Raw genomic sequence first — 22,135 nt, forward strand, 5'->3', positions numbered from 1 at the left:
ATCCATTGCTCATTTGTGACAATTTCACGGTGAACAGAGATGAAATGTCCTCCAAACCAAAGAGAGGATTTTTCTAAGATTAAAAGTAATATGTAGCTTTAAGTGGGTTAATATTTATGTTAGACCAGTGTAGCAAATCTAAATACACAAAGAAATGTAACTCAAGCTTTAGAGAAAATTGCAATTAAAAAATGAATTAAAATCAAATTAATCTTTGCCATGTCCCAGTGTAATGATTTAATTGCAATTATGAAATCTGTAGCAGAAAATAATTTAAATGAAGAATAAATTACACATCTAACTGAACAAAGGCAGAGAAAGCTAAAGGAGAAGTACAGCAACTCAACAATAAAAGGGTTTTGCTTGAGGTCAATGCTTATTATTTGCATTAGAGGTACTTGGGAGTCATCTGCATAGCAAAACAAAACAATTTTATAGCAAACTTGTGAAGTTTTGAATGAAGTAGACTGGCATCTGGGAAAGGATATTTCCATAAACAAATGTTGACACGTGACAGATGGATAGAAGGGCTATTTGAGGACTACTGTATGCATTCATGCTTTTCATACCACATTTCTCTTTACAGGCTTCCTAGCAACAGAATTTCTAACTAAATCCCTCAGAAGCCACATGTTCTCTGAAGGACTCACTACCCTCCCCCTGAAAGAGCATTTGTGGGGGGAATTCAAGAAAGTCATTCAAGAAAAGTATTAAACAAATGCTCCTCCTGGTTAGCAGAGAAGTACATAAGCAATCTGAGCTGGTTGAGATGGAAAATTAAAAAAATGTATCTTCCAGACAGCATTTCTTCTAATTGTGCCCCATTTTGTTTTATTAAAGCTGAGCCCTGAAAACATTTCCATTTCCCAGCTGAGGACAAACCACACATGGTGAGGGTGTGATTCCTCGAAGGTTTTACAGATTTTACATGCTCTAAGAGCACAAGCCAGGTAAGCACTGGCAGCAGTTCTGAAAGCTGTGAGCACCTGTAGCTGTAAGCACCTTGTTGGCCTCTATTTCAGCTTTTACATTTCCTCTGTCTGTCAGCAATGGTGGAGATATTGTCTGAGAATATTGGCACAAACATTGTGAGGTTCAAGACCTGAAGGACAGGGCAAAGGGGAATGCCCAGGGAGTTGACTATGGAGCAGTAAATTTAAAATAATCAAACCACACAAGGTCGTCAAGGCATTAGACTACACATTTGCCCAAATGACAAGCATACATTGCTTCTCTGCAGCTGAAAAATAAAGTGCTATAGAAAATTCACTGGAGGAGGATGGTAACTGCCTTCATTTGCCAAAGGAACAGTGAAAAATAAAAAGCCAAACTATTCTGCTACAGTCTGGTATTTCTGCCATTTTTTTCTAAATTTCAGAATGAAAGATGTCAGAATTGCACTGGAAATGGTCCTAGTAAGGTTTGACCCTGACACCATCTCACATTTTTCACACATTTCAGCAGATATACCACTTGAAGCCATTAATTCAACCTGGAAAGAACATTTTGGAGTATCCAGGAAAATGAAAACAAGATAGGAAAAAAAAGAGCATTATCATTAAATGGCTTTTTATTTGTAGCTATGAACACACTGGGTTGTTGCCTTGGGGTATGTTTATTAATTTTTTTCCTTTTTCTTTTTAATTGAAGCCACGTAGGTTTTTATGGCTTCTCAACACACATAGGTCAAATAAGGAGACATTGGATATGAAATACATCCAAGTTAAAATCATGGTCTGCCATTAATTCACTAACAGAGAGCTACATGATTTCCCAAAGATCAAAGCATGCATTTTTAAGTCACAGAGTGTGAATTTATCAAGAATTACTCTTCATTCACTGACACATCATAAGGATCCTTTCATGATTTAACCATGCACTGCATATGTGAACTTGCTCAAGTGCCAAATACTCCTATTACCTCAGCATGTACTTCCCTTAAAATCTTGAAGACACAAAGATGTTCCTCATAATTTCCTCACATGTGTGTTTCAGGCATCTCTTCACCTTCCATTTTAACAAAGACATTATTTTAGAAGGCTCAAAGGCCTTATCTGATTGTCCAATTTACACTGAAAACTTCTTATTTGCCACACAGCAATTTGTCTAGAAATTAAAACCCTTCAAATGGATAATTAGTCCTGTGCTTGCTCTTATTTCCACTCTGGACATGTTTTCTACGGAGTCAGGGCAATGCTTCATCCCACTGCCACTTCCAAAGCCCTTTTTTGGCACATTCCTGTTATTTTAATACATACACCAAGAATCCACAGGCTTTCAATTTCTCTCAAAAGACACAGGGATCAAAGAGAGTACTCTTTTCCTTCTAATCAAAACTAACACATGGAAAATATTATGCTAAAGCCTACATTGACTGTAGTCCTTTTGAGTGTTGTCAGCAAAATGTGGAAACACAAATCCCTGGAGGCAGCATGGACATCAATGGATGTGGCAGCACAGCACAGCACACCTTGGACATTCATTTACCCAAGTCCTTGCTATTGCCTCAAACACCCATTTGTTTACATTAGAGCCAGTTCAGTTTTTATGCTGTAGTTTTGATAATTCATGTACTGGCTTTGATATATTATTGGGCAATTTTTATTTTTATTTTTTGCCATGGATTTGGCCATGTCCTTTTATTGCCATGGGACTTTTTGCCGTATATTCATTACAATATGGGTTGTAATTTTTAGAGAATCTATTACTCTATAGTTCACTGAGATATTTCTTAGCTCCTGTCACAAGGAAAACTGTAAGTTTTTGCATTTAAAAGATGCAAGAAACCTCACAAACTTCTGTAATAATTTATTGGATTTATGCCACTTGGTGCTTTTAAATCACAGCGCTCATGACGGATCCATTCCCCTCCCAAATGCTGACTGGGCTCATGACACAGAGGTTTTTCATCTCAGAGTTCCAATATCACAGCATTTACAAAACTAAACACATCTCTCCATCCATGGTCACTCCCCTGGCAGACACCTCCAGCTATGTCAAGTCTCTCTGCAGCGATGTTTAGCTTTTCCTTGGGTTTTTATGATATAAAAACAACTTTTAGTGAAGATGCATTTGGCTACTTTACCACTGGGAAAGGAAAGCAATAAGGAATGGTGCATTCTTGACTGCTGCATACCTTCAGGGATCAGGTTTATAAGAACCACAAATTAAATGGAACAGATAAATGAAAATCCATCTGCTGTTGGGAAAACCAAGCTTCATAGCCCTGAATCCCCCAAAAGAAACTGTACAAATTTGTCTTCTGAATTAACATCAAAGGTTGTGGGGAACAGACACACATGAAATCAAAATATGAATGTATGACTGACTTTACCACATTTCTGCCTGGTAAACTCTTGGGGGAAAGGAACTACAGACTTGTTTTGGTGAACAGTAGGGCAATAAAGTGATGCTGTTTGGGTTTTGCCTTTTTTTCTTTTATATGTTCTCTGTGTCTTCACACATATATTTGTAGCTCTGTAGCCTATTGTATCAGTGACTAATCTTCCCATACTTATACTTGGTCTTTCCTAAGCAGAAAGACAAAATAAATTCCAGATCTCCAAGACCCAGGAGGTTGAAGGCCCTCCACTATCTTGGTTCTTCCCGTGAACCAAGGCCAAGAACAACTCATGGACTTCAAGATCCATTCTCATGGACAAAGTACAGCTGGTGCTGAAGAGGGGCTCCAGAGATGGAGCTTGACCTGGGAATTGCATCACCACTTGTCCTCCTAACTGGTGCTTTTATCAATTATGCTAATTTCCTAAAACCTATAAAAATGTACTCCTCCTTGGGGGGTTGGGCTTTTGTTGGCATCTTTCCATAACTGCTCCTGAAGGCCTTCATTAAAGATCCTCTTTTATATTACCTCCTTACTAAAATTTATCTCGAGTTTCATTTTCAGGTTGGGCAAAAGGCAACAATAGCAGTCAAAAAAACCCAGTATGTCCCCAAGCAGAATTTCAAAGACATTAAATCAGTGGTTTAGTTTTGAGGGATTAAAGGAAAACACATTAAATAAAATTTATTTGATATAATACTAATAACAGCTGCAAGTACCTGGATGGTGAAATTCAGCTTACTGGCAAACATATTTGAAAAACTATTCAAATTTACTCACCCATGTTTATCACAACATTCTGAACCAAAATGTCAATCCCTAATTTAATTTTGCTGAGGAATAAATCAAGTCACAGTTCAATGGCTCTTTCAAGGCCCAAAAAGGCCTTAGTGAGTAGCTCCTATTTAATCTCCTATCACTGGATAACCCATTTTCCTTGGTACACAGCTCAGTAAATTTTTTATTTAATCTCCTTCTTATTCAAAATATTAGAAGCTGAAACTTTGCTCTTTGTTTTGTATTACAGATTAGCACCTTTGTTTTTGCTCTCTCTGAGAGAAATCCCAATTATGCTGTATTTCCCAACATCACACATAAAACTGCAGTTTCTTACTGTATTCCTTTACTAGTTTCCTTTAAGCTGAACTTATTTGCTGTGAAAAATGTAACTGGAATAATTTCTTCCTGAAGTGACAATTGGAAAAGAAGAAAAAGTTACAGAGGAGGCACATAGACTTTTAATTGATTATCATGACAATTGTATTACCCCAGAGACACTCATTTGAAGAAAGTGTCCTGGCAATAAGACATTAAAACAACTCTATTTCCTATATCTTGGGTATCTTTCATCAGAGGTTCTCAGTGTATCTACAGTCATTCATTAATTAAACTATAAGAGCTCTCAGTGTCATCAAGCAATTACTGCTTATTTCCCCTTAGTAAATACCAAATCACAGACAGGGACGGTTAATTTATAGGAAGACTTTCAATATGTCCTTCCCAACTGACATTACTTTTATAAATGAATTGGGTTACCTAGGTGGGTATTTGAGGCACTGATGAGCTGTATGTGAGAAGAAAGGGACATGAGGCACAAGCTGGTGCACACAAATGATTGAACATCTGAGGCAGCTCAGAGCCAAAGGCACTGCACAGAAGTGAACCAAAGGAGTCCCAAGACAACTCCAGCCCTCCCTATCTCATAAATTGCACAACAGCCCCAAGGTGCAAAGTTCCTTTACAAGGAAAGCTGCAATAATGGTTGAAATTCATAATTTAATTGATTCACACAACAGGTTACATCCTTATGTATCTTTTTTTGCTTCTGTGAGCAATGCTTTCCTCAGGTTTTTGGTCATGATTTTCATTTTTTTTGGACCCAGATGCAAGCCTGTCATAAGATCTAGTAGCAGTAATGTCACACCCAACTCTCTTGTAGGATCAAAATTCAGTTTTAACACCAAAAATATAAAGTTCCCCCTCCTTCAAACAAACCCAGGACATTAATTCTCCTCCTGTCTGCTAACATTTTGGAAAGCTTTGAAAAGTATTTTAGATGCAGTTTTTATGCTGGACTCTACTCACCATGCTTTTAATGTCCGAGAAGTCCGAAGCCCTTGTAAAAGCCTTATGGTTTAAATAAGAATGTATTTATTACTTCAGTTTAACTTTAATTAGACCTTTGCCACAAGTCAGAATTGAAAAGAGAAGGCTGCCTTCCTCTGTCAAGTAGGTGTTTTAATCACCCTGAATGAGCAGAAGTATTTCTTTGGGGCAGATAAGTACTATAAACACTGAGAGGTTCCAGGGCACAATGGTTTGCATATAATGTAACTGCCTTTTCAATTCAGGAAGCTGAGATTCGTATCCACATGGGACAGCAAAATTAATTTGGTGGCCTCAGTACAGACCTCTTGGACCTAATCAACATTCCAAACCTCTCTCAAAAACAGTACTTGAGTAGTTTCTTAAATGAGAACCCAAACGAAATAACTCTGCAAAGCCTGAGGTGACAAAGCTCAAAGGGAACAGTCATTTCAGTTCATGATTATGTTTTCTATAGAAGAGGGAACAGAAATGCATATTAATGAGAATGAAGGGTTTGGAGAGAGATGACCTCTTCTTACAAACTTTATCTCATTTATATCATTAGATATCGTAAAGAATCAGGCCACCCCTTTTGCACTGTTGTACTATTTGCTCCAACTTTTCACCACCTGCTTCCAGACAATAGTGAAGATAGAGAAGCTCAAATTCTGTTTCATCTTCATTGCTTAAAAGATACTGTGGATTAAGATCTTTTATCAGCACTAAGCAATTCATGACTCAAAAATCAGTTCCATAAACATCATCCCCCAGCAGCTCCAGAGCAGACCTAAAGCCATTGGCACAATATGATGCCTCAGCCTCCACCTGCCCCTTTATGGAGCCCTTTGAATGGTACAGATGAAGAAAAATAAAGTATAAAACATGTTCCTACTCACAATTTTAATCAAATGAAAATATTAAATTAGGGAGATCATTCCCCTTGTTTTAGGCCAAGAGAAATCATGGTCAGAGTGTAAGTAAGACTTAATGAAAATGAAATTTCTTAGAAACAAAAAGAAACCTAACCAAATCCCATGTTAATTCTAATTTTCCTTGCAGTTTTAAAAAGGACAACTGAGAAATTTCACTTGTGTAAGTTTGATGCCAAGCAATCATCAGCTGTGCAATAAATGGAGTGAAAGTGATAACTTAGCACAGCCCAAGTGAATCAGCGAGGTGATCTTGTCTTACGCTTTAGCCTTAAGCAGTCACCTGGCACCTGCATGGGATGAGGCCTTTTTCCCATTTTTCATACAGAATAAATTGCCTCCTATCAACAGAAACTAACATTTCTCCATCCTTTAAAAACCCTTCCCTTCGTGCCTCTCTATTCTGTGTGAGCACACCAAAAACTCCAACAGCAAGACAACAACCTCTGCTCGTGTAAAATAAACAGCAGGAAGCTTCCCAGCTTCTCACATTCAACAGCAATAAATTTATTTTAGTCCAGCAGACCAAAGACACATCCCTGCTAAAGCGACCTGCTCTCAATGAAACAGCAAAGCCATTTTCAACGCTGCTGACTCCTGTTTTGAGCTGCACTGCATCCAACTGCATTATGTGGGGAAGCAGCCTACAGAAAGCACGACAGCAAGCTGGTCTCTAGGGCATCAACACCTGCCTTTTCATGGAGCTCCCTAAGGAAGAGTGTGGGCACATATGTGAAGGCAGCATGAGAACTCGTTGTGTTACAGAGGCTTGCTGTGAGCCAGACGTCTGAGCTACTTGAAAGTCCCAGCAAGTCTTTGTCTGAGAAAACAAGTAAATAGCTCTTTTTATTTGGCCTTTATTGGAATAATTGATGTTGCTATAGAGAACACAGTCATAAATTCAATCATCATTCTCTCAGAAAACCAAAACAATCTTTCTAAGGAACAGTCTGAAGGCAAATATAGTAATTTAGCAGATAGATTAAACATGACCATAACTGCAGAGAGAATTTACCTTGCAGATTAAGAGCCTACAGGTCTAAATCTATACATTTAATATGGTACACAATTCTACCTTTCCTCAAAGGCACTTCCAAATATCAAGTGAGAACAGAATTTTCAGACATCATACATTTCAAACATTGACTTTTGACAGTTTGTACTTACACAGGAGAAAATCACCCCAAAGAAACGAGGTTCCAATTAAATTTCAAACTTTTTTATCTGAGAATTTGGTGGCCAAAAACTCTTTCAACTATGGGCACAGTAACAGGAGGGATTCAGGATACATTTTTTTCTTTCCTACTCAAAATAACTTTCAGCAGATTTTCACAAAACTCTCTTGCTATCCATCCTTCTGAGTACAGATGCCAGTGACTCCTGGAGGGGAGTTGGGAAAGCACCCTTAGAGACCTTCTTGCCCTTTTCTTGCTCTTGCTTGCTTGAACTCTGTCTTGGCAATCACTTGTTGCTCTCTGAGTGCTGGACTAAGTTCACAGTTCAGACAAAGCTTGCTCAAGGCATTCTTCATTGGGGAAACCATCCACAAGGCCACTTACACTCTCTTTTCCCCTCCTGATAGTAATTCATTAAAAAGATATTAAAAGGACTCCAGACTGCAAGGTAGATTTGAGCCCATTATTATCCAGACAAAACCAGCTCAACTGGAGCTTTCAGCCAGTTCTTAAAAATCTCTTCTCTCAAGATGAGAAGTTGTAATAATTTTCCCACCAGTATGTCTCAGAAGCATGAAGTTTCACTCATTTTACATCCTGTGTCAGAAGGAATTAGTGGCTTCAGTACACAAAACATAAGTAATGTAATTTTATGGAAGTTCATCTTTGTGGAAATCAGATGCTGAACTGCACACAAGACTCATCTAGACCAGCACTGCCTCTGCACCAGGTACTCCAGGAGGAAAGGAAAGAGCTTCATCTTCTGGTACAGTGGAAGGAGGAGAGACAAAAAACTAAGCAACAAACTTTTAATTCTTCTGCCTTGGTCCCAAAAAACCTAGCATTTTAAAAAACCTTGAATTTTCCAACAGAGGCTGGAAAATGGTACTAAACTATTTCAAAAGTTTCTTCATAAAACACAAATGAAATAGAAAGTGAGTGCCATTTTTAAAATAAAAGTAACTTTACCCATTTCTCAAAAGTTTCTCAGTTTTCTGAAATGCCACTCAGGTCGGCATAAAGTGATTTAATGAAGGTTCCTCTGCACCAAGGCATTCCTTCCCAAACAGCAGGGAGAAGCTGGCAATCACCCCCTCGGCATGCCAGTGGCACAAAACAGGATTTTTATGGGTCTGCAGACAAGATCAGACAGAAAGAAACAAATTCTCCCTGGATGAGCCAATGGGAATTGCGTGTCAGCACTTCATGAAGAATCAAATTTCCTTCATTTACTACAAATCACATCATATTCCAGGAATTCCTATATGAAATAGTCATTCCTCAGGCAAGGTCTCCATTTACTCTTGCCTGAGGTAGACTCTGAGTCAGATCTCAGAGCTGGGCTCCTGGGTGTTGGTGACACACTGGAGGGGGAAAAGCCTCTCCCAGCCACAATGTCACACGCTGATGAAAGGAAGATCCCCTCAATTTCAAGAGGAACATGGCTTGGGCCCATCACTTCTGCCTTTTAGATCCAAAATACACAGATAAATATCTCAGGGAGTTCTTTAATTGGCAGCTATCTCTGAAGAGAAGCCCTGATCTGTTACTACAGTATTCTTGGTAAAAACTCTCACATTTCTTTGCTTTTAAAGGGTAGAAAATTGAGTTTGTAGCTCTAGTTTGGCCTGCTTCCAAAACTTGAACATCTGCAAACTTTAAATCCCCTTTTTAGTGTAAACTCAAAACAGGCTTAACCAGGAAAGAGTTTGTACTGATTATTAAAGCCAAACAGTACTGAAAAAAGAATTAAAACCTGAAATACTAATTATTAGTATACCCTTTGCTGAGACAAGAGTGTTTTGTAAGAACATGAGCAAAAATAAGAGTAATATAAAAAAAAAATACAATTCTGCTTCACATTTTGGGATTTTGATTTGTCAACAAGGGCCTGTGACTTCAACAGATGATTCCAAACCCAGGAAAAAACCAAAACAATAACTGAATTTCCTGGGGAATTTGCCCAAAGTTAAGACATTTATAATTTCTGTATATTAATGAAACAAACAAGACAACCTCATCTATTTTTCAAGATGTTAGAAAGAAAACAAACAAAAAATCTCCACTGCCTTTAGCTTTCCTCAGTCTATCTAATAATCATGTTAGGTACCTTTTCACTTCACAGTTAAGCCTTGAAAGGGAACACTATTAGTAACAACTATGAATATTCAAGTCTCCTTTCCTTTCCTTTCCTTTCCTTTCCTTTCCTTTCCTTTCCTTTCCTTTCCTTTCCTTTCCTTTCCTTTCCTTTCCTTTCCTTTCCTTTCCTTTCCTTTCCTTTCCTTTCCTTTCCTTTCCTTTCCTTTCCTTTCCTTTCCTTTCCTTTCCTTTCCTTTCCTTTCCTCCCTTCTCCTTCTCCTTCTCCTTCTCCTTCTCCTTCTCCTTCTCCTTCTCCTTCTCCTTCTCCTTCTCCTTCTCCTTCTCCTTCTCCTTCTCCTTCTCCTTCTCCTTCTCCTTCTCCTTTCCTTATAATTTGAAGTCAAAATCAAACAGATGCTGAGGATCATCAGTTTACTTCAATCACCAGAGATTGTGGAATCAAAGGACATGCACCAATCTCCTCGAGGTGAGGTGCTTTATGCCATGTTCTGATATTTACACCCTTAAAAAGCAAACCTGAGGAGTGATGGAGTATGAAAGCTCGAGGGGAAAATGGACATCTACTCTTTTTCACACAACTATTAATGGTCAAAATGTTTGGGGCTGTGTGTAAGAAGTGTTCATACAGAATGTCCAAGGGTTAGAAAGAGAATTACCTGGCACAGAAACACATCTCTGGTAACAGAAACACAAATTTTACTAGCAAAAAGCCCCTATACAGAACCCTAAATATAATGTGGTGGAAGGCAAAGATCATTTCTGAGAAATTATTTCCCAAAGGCTTCCACCAGAGAAAGAAAAGCAAGATAACTGAAACCAGAGCATGCAGACGTGCCTTTGCTCTAGTCCTGTGGCAGAAAGACACACATTATTCTCAAATTCAGTTTCACTTATTTTCTGTAAGTTCTAATTACCACCAGTACTTTAATTACTGCATTTTGCAGAAGACCCATACAATAACCATTGAAAAAAGTCATTAAAGCTAATGAAAAATTCAATTCCAATGACTTCACTAGGTTGGCTTCCAAATTCAGCTTTTAGAGGCTTGGAATAAAAAACTTGACAGTTTACATCATTAAATAATTGAATGTCATATAAATGTCCTCTTTTAGTCATCATTCATTTAATTATCTCCACTGTTGAAATAATGCAATAAGCCCATGCTGATCAGTATGACTTAGCACTTCCAAGTCCAGATCTAAGAACACAGAACCAGTTATAGTCTTTTTCCACCAGAAAGTTCAATTTAAATTTCAGTTGTATCTTCTAATGTACATGATTATTAGCTCCTACTGTTGGGTTCACCATTCAACTCAGACTATAAAAGGAATATATATTTACATATATTAAAAAATTTAAGAGGGTAAGAACTGCCGAAATCAACTGGGATTGAAATAAAGAAGGAGATGGTAAAAGCCCTATCAAACATTACCTTTTTTTCTCTGTATCTCTACAAAGAGATTATTTTCCTTTTTCCAGTAACTTGTCAACCTTATGTCCCTGGAGTGTAGTTGGTATTTCTTGTTTAAAACTCCATGGTAGAAAACTGATCACAGTTAGCCCAGATGTGGGATTTGAAGGTAGAAATACTGCTATAAATTTTTTGAAGTGTATGTGTATTAAAAGTCCATACTGGAGTTTGTAACTTAGTGGTATCTGAGGTATTCTTAGAATGGATGACACAATGTACAGAAAACACAGCATTTTGTGTTCTACTGATTAGTACAGATCAGCAAATGTGTATTTTATTATGATTTATTGGTCAGTAATAATTTTCCCATTCAATATAATTTCAAGTAGCAGTATCTCTATATTACATCCATATACCAAAATAGTTCAAACTACCTTTACAGGAACTCACAAATATGGATATATTTACATGTGTGTGCCACTGCTACAGGTTTCTGTCTGCAAAAGAGAGATGCTGTATATGAAACGGAGGTACTGTTCCTCAAGGCTGTAAAGTCTCTTTTATTCACATCAACAATAATCAAGTACATGCTAGCTACCAGAAGCTTTTCTCATCCAAAAGGGACATTTATGCTTCTTACAGTTTGTCCACTTGCAACAAAAGAAAGCTGGTACGTAAATCACCACCACTTCCTTTTAAGTATTTAATATTCCAGCTTCATTCATCCCATTCTCTGAGTTGTTTTCAGCAACAATAAAATGCAGAGTAACAACAATTTTTTAAGGAGAGCACATTCACTGGTAGAATGGAATCAATAATCAACCAAGAGTCTGAGTCTTTGTGACATTCTTCCAATACTGTACTACCTCCAGTGAGGGATGAATGAAAAAAAAGCCTAAGGAAATCCTGCATCCTTCTCTTTGATCACTGCAGACTTGTATCGAAGGAGATCTCAATTTAGAAAGAAAATAAAACAGAACTAACAAACCAAATCTGTACAAAAGGTCTTGCAATATAGCAGGCACAATTCTTGCCATTAATAAGCATGGACTTCTCTGGAGAACTCAGCCATGGCAGTCAGCTTGCACTGGGAAAAAAATGCAAACTGTAGCATTCTTATTTCCAATCTAAGTCATGCAATGGGATGATTCATGTGCCTGAGAGTGGAGCAGAAAAGCTTATCACTTTGAAAAATAATTTCCTAGGTATTCTGGCTACAATGATTTCCCTCCCAACATTACTGAGTAATGAGGAGAACAACTGAACTTCACCTTCTTCTCGTGATGGAGCAGTGACTGCTCCTGCCAGTCTGCCTATCACACATAAAGGACTTAGGGCATGAGGAGTTTTACCAAAATATTCAAGAATTCAGAGAGCAATCCCAGCCCTGAGGAGACCAGACACCAAGGATGGTTGAGCTCATCCAGAGATCATGCTGTCACTTCCACAGGTTGCACCATCTCTAACACTCCCACCTGGCACCAGCCCAGGGAGAAAACAATTTCTCAGAACTTGCAGTGTGACTTCTGCAACACATGCCACCAGAATCCTCCAATTTATCTGTTCTCACATGGGACAACTTCTAGAAAAACATCAGGTGCTGAGTGCTGGTAAATCCAAACTCTCCATGTGAGTGCCCCTGTGATTACTGAGCTGCTCTCTCGCTTCAGAAAAGCAACCTGGTTCAAGTCTGATGTCCAGCTTCAGACTCCAGTTTGGTGGATTGTTTCTTTGTCACCACCAGGTTTTTTCTCCATTTTCCAATTCCATTCCTTGAAAAAGATATGCACAGATTGTAATCAACAGCCCAGATCCTCATCTTCCTACAATGAAATACACTGAGCTCCCTCCCAATCCTTTTAACACATTTTTCTAGTCATCTGAGCATTTCTGAATCTCATTCAATTTTTCAAAACTATTTCTATTTTTCTTTATATCAACAAGCTAGATGTGACTATGATGGTCTAAAGATGTAAGTACATCAACATCTGCTCACGTGTTGAGAACCCACATAGCTTTAATATAACATTTTTAAATCTTTATTATAAAGTATTACTTGACAAAAAAGGAAACATAAAAATAACCTACAACTGAAAATGTGCAAAGAGTATATATAAAATGGATATATATAGATATACATATATATATATTTGGATTACCATATTCAGGTTTTATCCAGATTTCCATAATGCTGTTACATAAGATAAGTGGGAAAAGACTGAATTTAATGCACTGTACATGATGTCTGCTGCCTTTAACAATGAAATCTTGCTGGTTAACGTTTTCTCAAAGGTTTCTGTGTAAGGAACAGGGCCAGCTTAGAGAAGAGGATGGGCATAGACAACCTCAGCCTGGGAAACTGAAAACATGGACAGTGAGTTAAACCTTTAAGAAATAACAAGTCTTCCTTTGCATGCAAACACCTAAGAAAAATTAAAATGTCCACAGTCTATCTTGACAAATCTATAAATAATTCTTATTCTGGGCTGGCAAGGGATAGCTGGTTAAAGGACACACATCAAACACATGCAACTGAGGCAGCGTGATACACCATATGGGTGTAGACAGCCTGCAAAACCTGCATTATTCCATGATGCAAATTTCTTTCAAATCTAAAACATTTCTGACATCGATGTATTTGTCCTGCCTTAGTGGTAATTTCAAGTGATGAGCTTACAACATGACTACAACAGCACAGTAGGAAGCAATTGGAACCTTTTACCTTCACATTTTGCTGGAGTCATGTAAATTAAGTAGCTCTGGTTATCAGTCTCATAAGCAGTTCTAAATTCACTGACACCTGAAAAATGCTTCAGGTAATCAACAAGCTAAATGAAAATATTTCTGTCTTACAGAGTTAGTTGCTCCCAGATTTGAAAATAAGCATTTGGGTGCAGTGAAATGAAAGAGGCAATTGGAAACCAATTAGCTCAACTGAAAATGGAAATAGTTTCAGCCCCAGATCTGCAATCTGCACTGAGACTTGCATCAGTGTTCTTATTATATCTTATGCTTTGAATTGGGCTTCATGTGATGAAGAGCTGCAAACACTCCCTGGTTTAGTAGAACTGGAGTATTTTGAAATTTATCAACAATGGCAGCAACACAACCACCACCCATGTTTTGGGTTATTTGCATTCCTGAGATTACAGCTGTTTAGGCAGGTGGGATTTTGCCTATTTAGAGATATTAAATTCAGACTGGGCGTTTTCACCCAAGGCTGCTCCTCCACACTGTTAGAAGTTCATTCACTAATGGGATTTACCACACCTAACACAGCCAGAGTCAGGACAATAAAGAAAGCCCTCCTGGGCTTCCCAGTTCCCTGGAATGGGCATTTGGAAAGCAGATATTTGGTCACAGTCAGGCTTAGTACACAAGGAGCAGCACATGAAACACAATTATTTTTTTGGAGCATCAGAGATCTGTTAAGAGACATGTTAGTTGGCCTCTTGCTCTCACATAGTAAACTTTGTTGTAATGGTAACTGGTGAGTGATCTCCCAATCTTATTTCACCTCATGAGCTTTATCTTTTACTCTCTCCTTTCCTATTGAGGTAGAGGAGCAATTCAGTGGCTGGGGGGACATTTGGCAGCTGGTTTAGATCGACCCACTACACACCTCCCCCAGGAAATGACTGCTCGTGTGCTAGATAAATTTAATTCTGTGTGTACATCCCTTCCACACACATCTAGAGTTCCAGTGTCACAGACTTCATCCTGAATGCACATGGTATTCCTCAGAGACTATCATGTGGCTACAGCCAGACAGAAATACTCCATATGGTGTTGCTACCGTACCTATAAAAAGGCTTTAACGAATTCTGACTTCATCCTGCCACAGAAGAAGTATGGAAATGTAATGCCTGCCACATTTTGTTGCTCTCAGCCTCTCCTGCAGTCTGTCCTCCTGTGTCTTTTCCTCTCTCATTCTGCTCCAGGAGGCTGTGCTCACCTCTAGCAGGCATCTAAGAACATCCATCGCCCATCTGTTTGAGTTTAAATCAAGCTTTTTTCTTCAATCTGTTGCTCATGCTGCCCATTGGCTCTTGGAAGAATTATTCTGCTTTATCCCCTCCTTGAAGCATTTCCTTGGCTTCTCAAGGGTGGTGCTGTTGACATGATAGAGATCACTGCCTATTGTGGCGAGCCACAGCATCTCCTGATTTTCTTGTGTCCTCCCCAGCTCATTCAGTAATTTCCTTTCATCTTTCACTCAGATGGTTATTTCTGGTCACAATCTCCTTTTTTTTGTCTCTTTGCTTGCAGTGCACCAGTTATTCAGCAGGATTAACAGGATTTCTAGCTTTTACAAATAAGAAATAATAATTAACTTATTAGGAGTTTGGGAAAATAAATAAGCAATTTTTCCATTTTTATAGATGGTATTTTTTAATTTGTTTCCCCACTTTAGCACTTATTAATGCTTTCAAAAAAGATGTTTTATTTTAGGTTTCCCCTTATTTTTCCTCTTTTTAAAAGAAAAAATATCCTAATATTAGCACAAAAACTATTTCTAAACATTAGAAAACTATTCCTATACCTTAGACACAGACATGTGGAAATACAGTCTAGCTTGAAGATACCAGTGGGATTTTCATTGTCAAACAGGAACAATTTATATTTCTGGCTAGTGGCTGGCTTTCCAAAATCCTCACCAGGATTCATAGACATGGACAGAAAAAGCAGCACTATTTTGGGTTGCTGGAAGAAGGCCATTAGTCACCATGAACACTTTACAGCTGGTGTACATTGCAGGGGCTGTTGACCAAATGAACCTTTAAAGGAGAGCAATTTTAAGCCTACTAAACTCGGACACATGCCAACTCATGAGGAAAAAAAAATCTTGGGAATTAAGGAGAAAAAAGCTCTGTTAAATCATACATCTTCTTGCTCAACATGTGCAAGGATCCCTCCCACAGCCTCAAGAATATGGAGAATAATCCCATGGAAAGGCAAGTTAAATATCGTCCTTTCAGAAGGTGCTCATGAGCTCAATCAGTTCTAAATACACAGAATGAAGGGGGTTAGGGTTGTCAATTTTATGTTTGGGGGTTTTTCTAAGTTTCTGGATGCATAATTTCAGGTGATATTTTACCTGAATTGTCTGGTGGCCAAATCTGTCATGAAAGACATTCAAGCTTAGTGAGAGGAGTAAAGGAATTCCAGATTAAGCAGTCAATGGGAAACAAGAGAAAGAAACTATGAGGCCGAGGCAGTTTCAGCTGAATATTTCATTTTGGGGTAGGAAATACACTGAGGAGTTCAAGCATATGAAACAGAAAAGGATTGGTCCATATTTTCCCATGTTTTTTTCTTAAATAGTGACAAAGGCCCTGCAGAGATGGGACAACCACAACTTTTTTTCGAAGACCTAACATACAGAATTTCCCTTCTTTCTTTGGCTTTAAATGACATCCCTTTGCATCACATAAAAATTCATGGTCTACGCTGCTGCAGAACAAAACTGTAACAATAGAAAATAAGTATTGCAGGGGAAACAAAGGAAAATTGCTACTATATTTACAGAAATTCAGTACAATGCATTGCAGCTACCTTTGGCAATGCTCTAGAGAGAGCCCTACAGAGCTGTCAACAGAGGCTTCAGCTCAGGAGATCTCATTTGTTTTGGAAATGATCTCTCTTTATCTGAGTAGCATCTGATTTCTGGGCTACAATTTAAAATAAAATATAATAAAGAAAGTTACTCAACTCCAATAGCTTGAAAGATCAAGGGAACAGAGAAAAGCAAACAAACAAGAACAATTTAGCAGCCAGTTTCCTTTACTTCCACATTTTCAGAAAACAAATTAGTGTTTTAATATTCCAGGGGCAAACTACAGTAGTTGAGCTGTCAGATTTCAAGACACACTCTGAAGCTGTTCCTCCTCTCAATTTTGTGTATTAAACATCCCATCTGGTTTGGGTCTGATCCAGTAAAACTAACCTGCATCCTTCAAATATCCTCTAAATGCTGCATGCTGGAGTTTTAATAACTTTATGAATATAATGTGTATTCTGCTCTTCCTACTCAGTGAATTGAGGGCTTGCTCATATTTCAGTGTTTAGTACTTTGTGTGCCCCTTAAATCCTGCCCTCAGACACATTTAGTAATATTACAGAGCATTCCAGGTTTCCCAGAAGCAAATTCCATTCTGAAATTTTATCTGAGACAATAAACATTCCCTAAATTACTTTAGTGCACAAAGCAACTATTTAAGTAGAGTTCTTCAAATGGTATCACCTTTTGGTATTACCAATCTCATCTCATTTATAGTTTATATGCACAGCGCTTGCACATTCCCTTCAACATTTAAATATTTATATACCAGTACTGCTCTGGGAGGGAACACATGCCAGTGGCTGTTAGCAGGATGTAAAGCAACATTTGGATTGGTAGCTAGTGCAAACCTTGCTTGACTTCTTAATAACCATCAAGATTTCATCACCATGCCACCCTAAAGCATGCTGCATGACTGGAGCTGTTCCAGTGCTGGGTTCTGCAACTCACAGAACTGGGGATAAAAAAACAAACTCAGTTCCTTAATACAGGAAGTAATTAGGGCAGAATTCAGCTGAGCAGATGTAGCTGGGTTTCAGCAGTTTCACACTTCACTGTGCTCCCCTCAAGGCTGGTGGGGGACACAGACATCCTGACCCAAACAACACAACTCCAACCTTGCCAGTGCCTCCTGCTACACTTCCAGTACTAAAGGCAGCCTCATACAACAGGATAACTCATGGACAACTACACAGGGTAACATGAAACTTGTCCTTCTTGATCATGTTTGAATACATCTTCCTTTCACCAAATATCACCTGAGATAATTTTAAAAATACATATAATTTTTTTTCTTGGATGTTTATACAAATAAATGAAGGGTCTGTCTAATGAATGCAAGGTTGCTATTTACTTTCTCCTTAACTACTCAAATCACAAACCCTGCTTTGAATGGAATAGATTTGTTGATTTGTTGGATCTCTTCCACACCTATAGCAGCCTTTTTTCCAACAACCCTGCTTTGCACCTCTGATGCCAAATGGTGGATTGGTTTTGAGGGGTTTTTTGCTGCTTTTTTGCTGTTGGCTAGAAATGGAAAGGGAAATAGTAGTGTATCATAATATACCTTCATCAAACAGTAAAATGTGATGTTAACCTTTCATGTAGACTTTGGGCAGACCAGGAAGTAGGAAATTACAAGCATTGTCTTTCCTCTTTTATGAACTTCATGGAGCCATGCAGATCAGTGGGAAAATATCAGGCTAGACCATTTATAATTTCTGCAAAGATAATCTGAGATTTCAGGTTCTTCTATACCCAGTGAAGTGACTTTGCTGCTGTTCATGGTACAGAGAGGCCAAACACCAACCCAGCAGTTTGGCTTACAATAAATTCAGCAGGGAGGTTGCTGAGATTTATGAATATTTCCTTGGGGAGTTTTCTCCTGATTCACAGCCATTACCACCAACAGGTAATGTTATATCTTCTTCTCTGACCTCTTGTATGTCCCAGGACATATAATTTCATTTCTTCCTCCTACTGAAACTCCAGTCTCTTGAGTTTGGACACAAATCTCCCCCACAAGTTTTCAGGAGATAAAGTTTATGGTTTTCCCTTTCCAAGGGGTCACAGATGAATCTCTCCTGAGAGATGCTGGAAATTCAGCCTTCTAAAGGAGCTCCAATGGCCTCAAACACTAAATTTGTCTAAAGAAATAAAGCCTGACCAGGCAGGTAAGAGCCATGACAAGTCTCACAAAGTTAAACTCCCTTCCTCCCCAAAAGATTACATCCTCACAGCTCTTGTTATTCCCTTTAAGGCTGACAATTTGTATGATTTGAGAGAGAAGAAGAGCTAGAACTGCTGGAGAGATCTTTACATATATAGATACTCTATTCCATATTGCCTTCTCATTTTCTCCTGAAGGAAATGGAAGACAGGGATGGAAGGGGTGATACCTCAGCAGGAGCCAGCTGCTCTGGTTCTCTTATTTGCCTCTTGTATCAGCAAAAAGCTAAAACAAGCCCCTGTGGCACAGGGTTAATGGCTCAAAATGGACTCATGCCTTTGATTTTCTGGCTTTGCTTCCTGAAACATCTGCTGGCAAAAACACTTTCCTGAGAGAGTTCAGCAAAAGGACTGTTTTCCCCCCAAAGTAAGTGCAATTGCAGGTATAATTCAGAACTAGAAAAACACACTGCAGAGACAAATCATTATCTAGAAATAGTGATTTAACTGTTTCAAAGACAGGAATTTCCCCCTAAATGAGAAGAACTAGCAATCAGGAGTGCCAGGAAAACTAACGGAGGCTCTAAAGACCCAAAATTGAATGGTAGAAGGAACACAACTTCCTCCACTAAGGTCCTTAAAAGAGTTGATTTACCTTTTTAAGGACCTATGAGCAACATGTAGAAGGCTACAACTGAAGTTATTTGATGCAGTTAATATTAATAATAAGTAATAAAATACAGTGGATTATATACTAGGCTATAATAAATAAAGCACAAATCCAAGAGGGTGGGAAACCATTTGACAAACTGAGTAACATCCTTGCTTGGTTCACAGAAGTGTGAGGAAGAACCACATTGTGGTCACTTCCACAGGGAAATTTCCTGCATGGCAAAATACCAAAGCAGAACCTAAAATGGGAATGTCTACTTTGGGACCCTGTGGGAAGAGGAAGAAAAAACTCCAGAATCTTTAACTCTATATTAATTATTTCTTAATTTTCCTTCCCCTCAGTCCTAATGTTGTTTTTATGCAACTATTTGCATTTATTAAATTATAATTTATTTCAGATCAAAAGAAAAATAAACATTTGAACGCCTTGTACTGGAAGAGAAAACCAATATGACAAAGAAAATTACTAATATGATCAAAAATTTATATCTAACCAAGGCAGAATATCAATCCTGCTGCTTCTGGCTCACATTCAATCTCATGAAGAGGCGGAATGAAAATTTTTAAAAATATATTAATAAATAACACCACCCCTGTTCAAAGCAGGATGCCAGGGCAAAAGGAGCCTGAGCAAAACCACACAGAAAAAATTTGTAGATGCAGGAAGGGTAAATATCAAGTTTTTCCCTATCTATTTTTACCAATGAAAGTAGGAATGGACCAAAAGGAGTCAAGAATAGCAAGCCCTTGGGAATTTATTCATTGCATTCATAGCCAGTGACAATCAGGTGCCTTAACTCGGTCTCATCGTGACTGGGAAATGGTCACAACCAGCTGACAAGAAAAGCAGAGAGAGAGCCAGGAGAAATCTCTCACCTCCCCAGATTTCAGCAGCTCCAGAATCTCTCCCGTGGCTGGAGATCACTGCTGTGACTCGTGGATGTTCACAGCTCTGCTCCACTCCCCCAGCTCAGCTACAGGCACGACACGAGCGCTGCTCTCCGTTCCCAGAGCCAGCTCTGCAATGTGCACACAACTTCCAGGGCAATTATGTTACACGATGCTCTCAAATAAATTCAATTATTAAACAACACCATATGTCACTCCCCTCCAGCTGGAAGCACAGCATACACTTACTTTGGTAAAAAACCAAAATCTGCTGGAGGAAATAGTATTGGGTGTGACTGAGAAGCCTCATTCTCTGCTGTGGGATGGGGTGATAGTGGGATTATCAATTTGGATAAACTTTCCCCTCCTCTCTGACCACTTGCTCAATTTCTCTTTCATTTCACTCTCCCGCCTGCAAAATGTTTGCCTATGTAAGTTCTCACCTCTGCTGTTAAAATTACCTTCTCAGCCTGGTAGTCTGGAAATATTCTCCCCTTCCCCCCAAGCCACCTAAGCTATTACTGCACAGAGTCATCCTCTCCACCCAATGTGTCACCTCTAAAAACAGCACGTGCATGTCCTTGGCTCTTGATTCTTGCTTTGTATCTTGGATTTTATTCCTTCTTGTAGCCTTCTTGTGGCCCTTTGCTCCTTCTTGAAGCCACCAAGCCCACAGCCTTTCTTTCCTCCTCACGTTTGTTTTTATTGTTTCTCTTTTATCCTCCCTCAGTTTTCCACAAATGGAGCTGAAGAGTATCTACTGCTGCAAGGTTTTGGTTTTCCATTAAAAGACTTTTCATTACAGGAAAAGCTCAGCAATTTCCAGACAAATTGTATATAAACAATAATAAAAATCTGAAACACTTAACATGTTATAATCTTAAAACCATTGCCTTATAACAAGAACAAATTTTGGATTCTTAAAACTATATTTTCTTCCTGTGCAGAAATCATTACCTGCAGAAGTTTTACAATATCCTTTGGGGTTTATAAGGACACATATTATGATAATAAGGAACACTGGCAGCATGGATTGGCAATTTAAAAGCAAGTTCAGGTGCTTTAAAGTCTGTAAGACACAGACACTCTGGCATTAATCTTTTACAACCGCCTGTTAGTTACATCCAAATATTTTTTTGTTTTAATTTCTGATTTTGCCTTTATGTTTAAATTGTTAAAAATATAAATAGGAAGAGGAACACTAAAGGGGCCAGGAGCCTAGAGTGCCACTGCTTGGTGCCAGAGTTTGAAGGTGGAGAAGTCAAAATTTTCCAAAATAGCAATCCCTGTTCACTCCCTACCTGTACTCCTCTGGTTATGGAACAGATACTCCATGGAAGGAGTGCTATTCCCAACAGAAATTCCCAGGAAGGTTCACAGCTCTGGATACCACATGGGATTTGGCAAATAAAATAAGGTGGCTCAAGTGGGAAACAGAAAATGCAGAGGAGACAAAAAAGAGCCTTTACAAGGGGAGAGGCTCCTGTTGAGCTGGGATCAGAAATCCAATCTCCAAAACTGAATCAAAGAGGCACTGCAAGTACAGGCTCTAAGCCAGAGATAAATGCATTTTACAAGCTACACCTAAGACAAGACCAGTAAAATAAAGATTATTGTTTAAAAAAAATAGTGCCCTACAGAGAACATGGAGAAGAAGAAAAGCTGTGTCTTTTAATGCTTCCAGAAGAGATATCTTATTAAATATTAAAGCAAGCCCATTATTCCCTTCTGCCTGCTAAGAAATACACTGAACACTGTAGATACAAGATCACCCACCAATTTAGGGTGAAGAGGCTGGAA

General features: G+C 38.6%; 1 protein-coding gene across 4 annotated transcripts in view; it reads right to left on the reverse strand.

The window, feature by feature from the left end:
* The window catches only part of TRAPPC9 (trafficking protein particle complex subunit 9), a 448,113-nt gene that overhangs the window by 103,878 nt on the left and 322,100 nt on the right, over positions 1-22,135 (reverse strand). The window contains exon 22 of one of the 4 annotated variants that reach the window (XM_064398441.1): positions 14,888-15,348. The exons of the other annotated variants lie outside the window; for them this stretch is intronic. Coding sequence (XP_064254511.1) covers positions 15,281-15,348 — 68 coding nt within the window. The 3' untranslated portion in view covers positions 14,888-15,280. Of the gene's footprint in view, positions 1-14,887; positions 15,349-22,135 lie in introns of those variants that run through there. 4 annotated transcript variants of the gene reach the window in all.

The sequence above is a fragment of the Passer domesticus genome, chromosome 1, assembly GCF_036417665.1.
Source record: "Passer domesticus isolate bPasDom1 chromosome 1, bPasDom1.hap1, whole genome shotgun sequence".
Taxonomy (NCBI): domain Eukaryota; kingdom Metazoa; phylum Chordata; class Aves; order Passeriformes; family Passeridae; genus Passer; species Passer domesticus.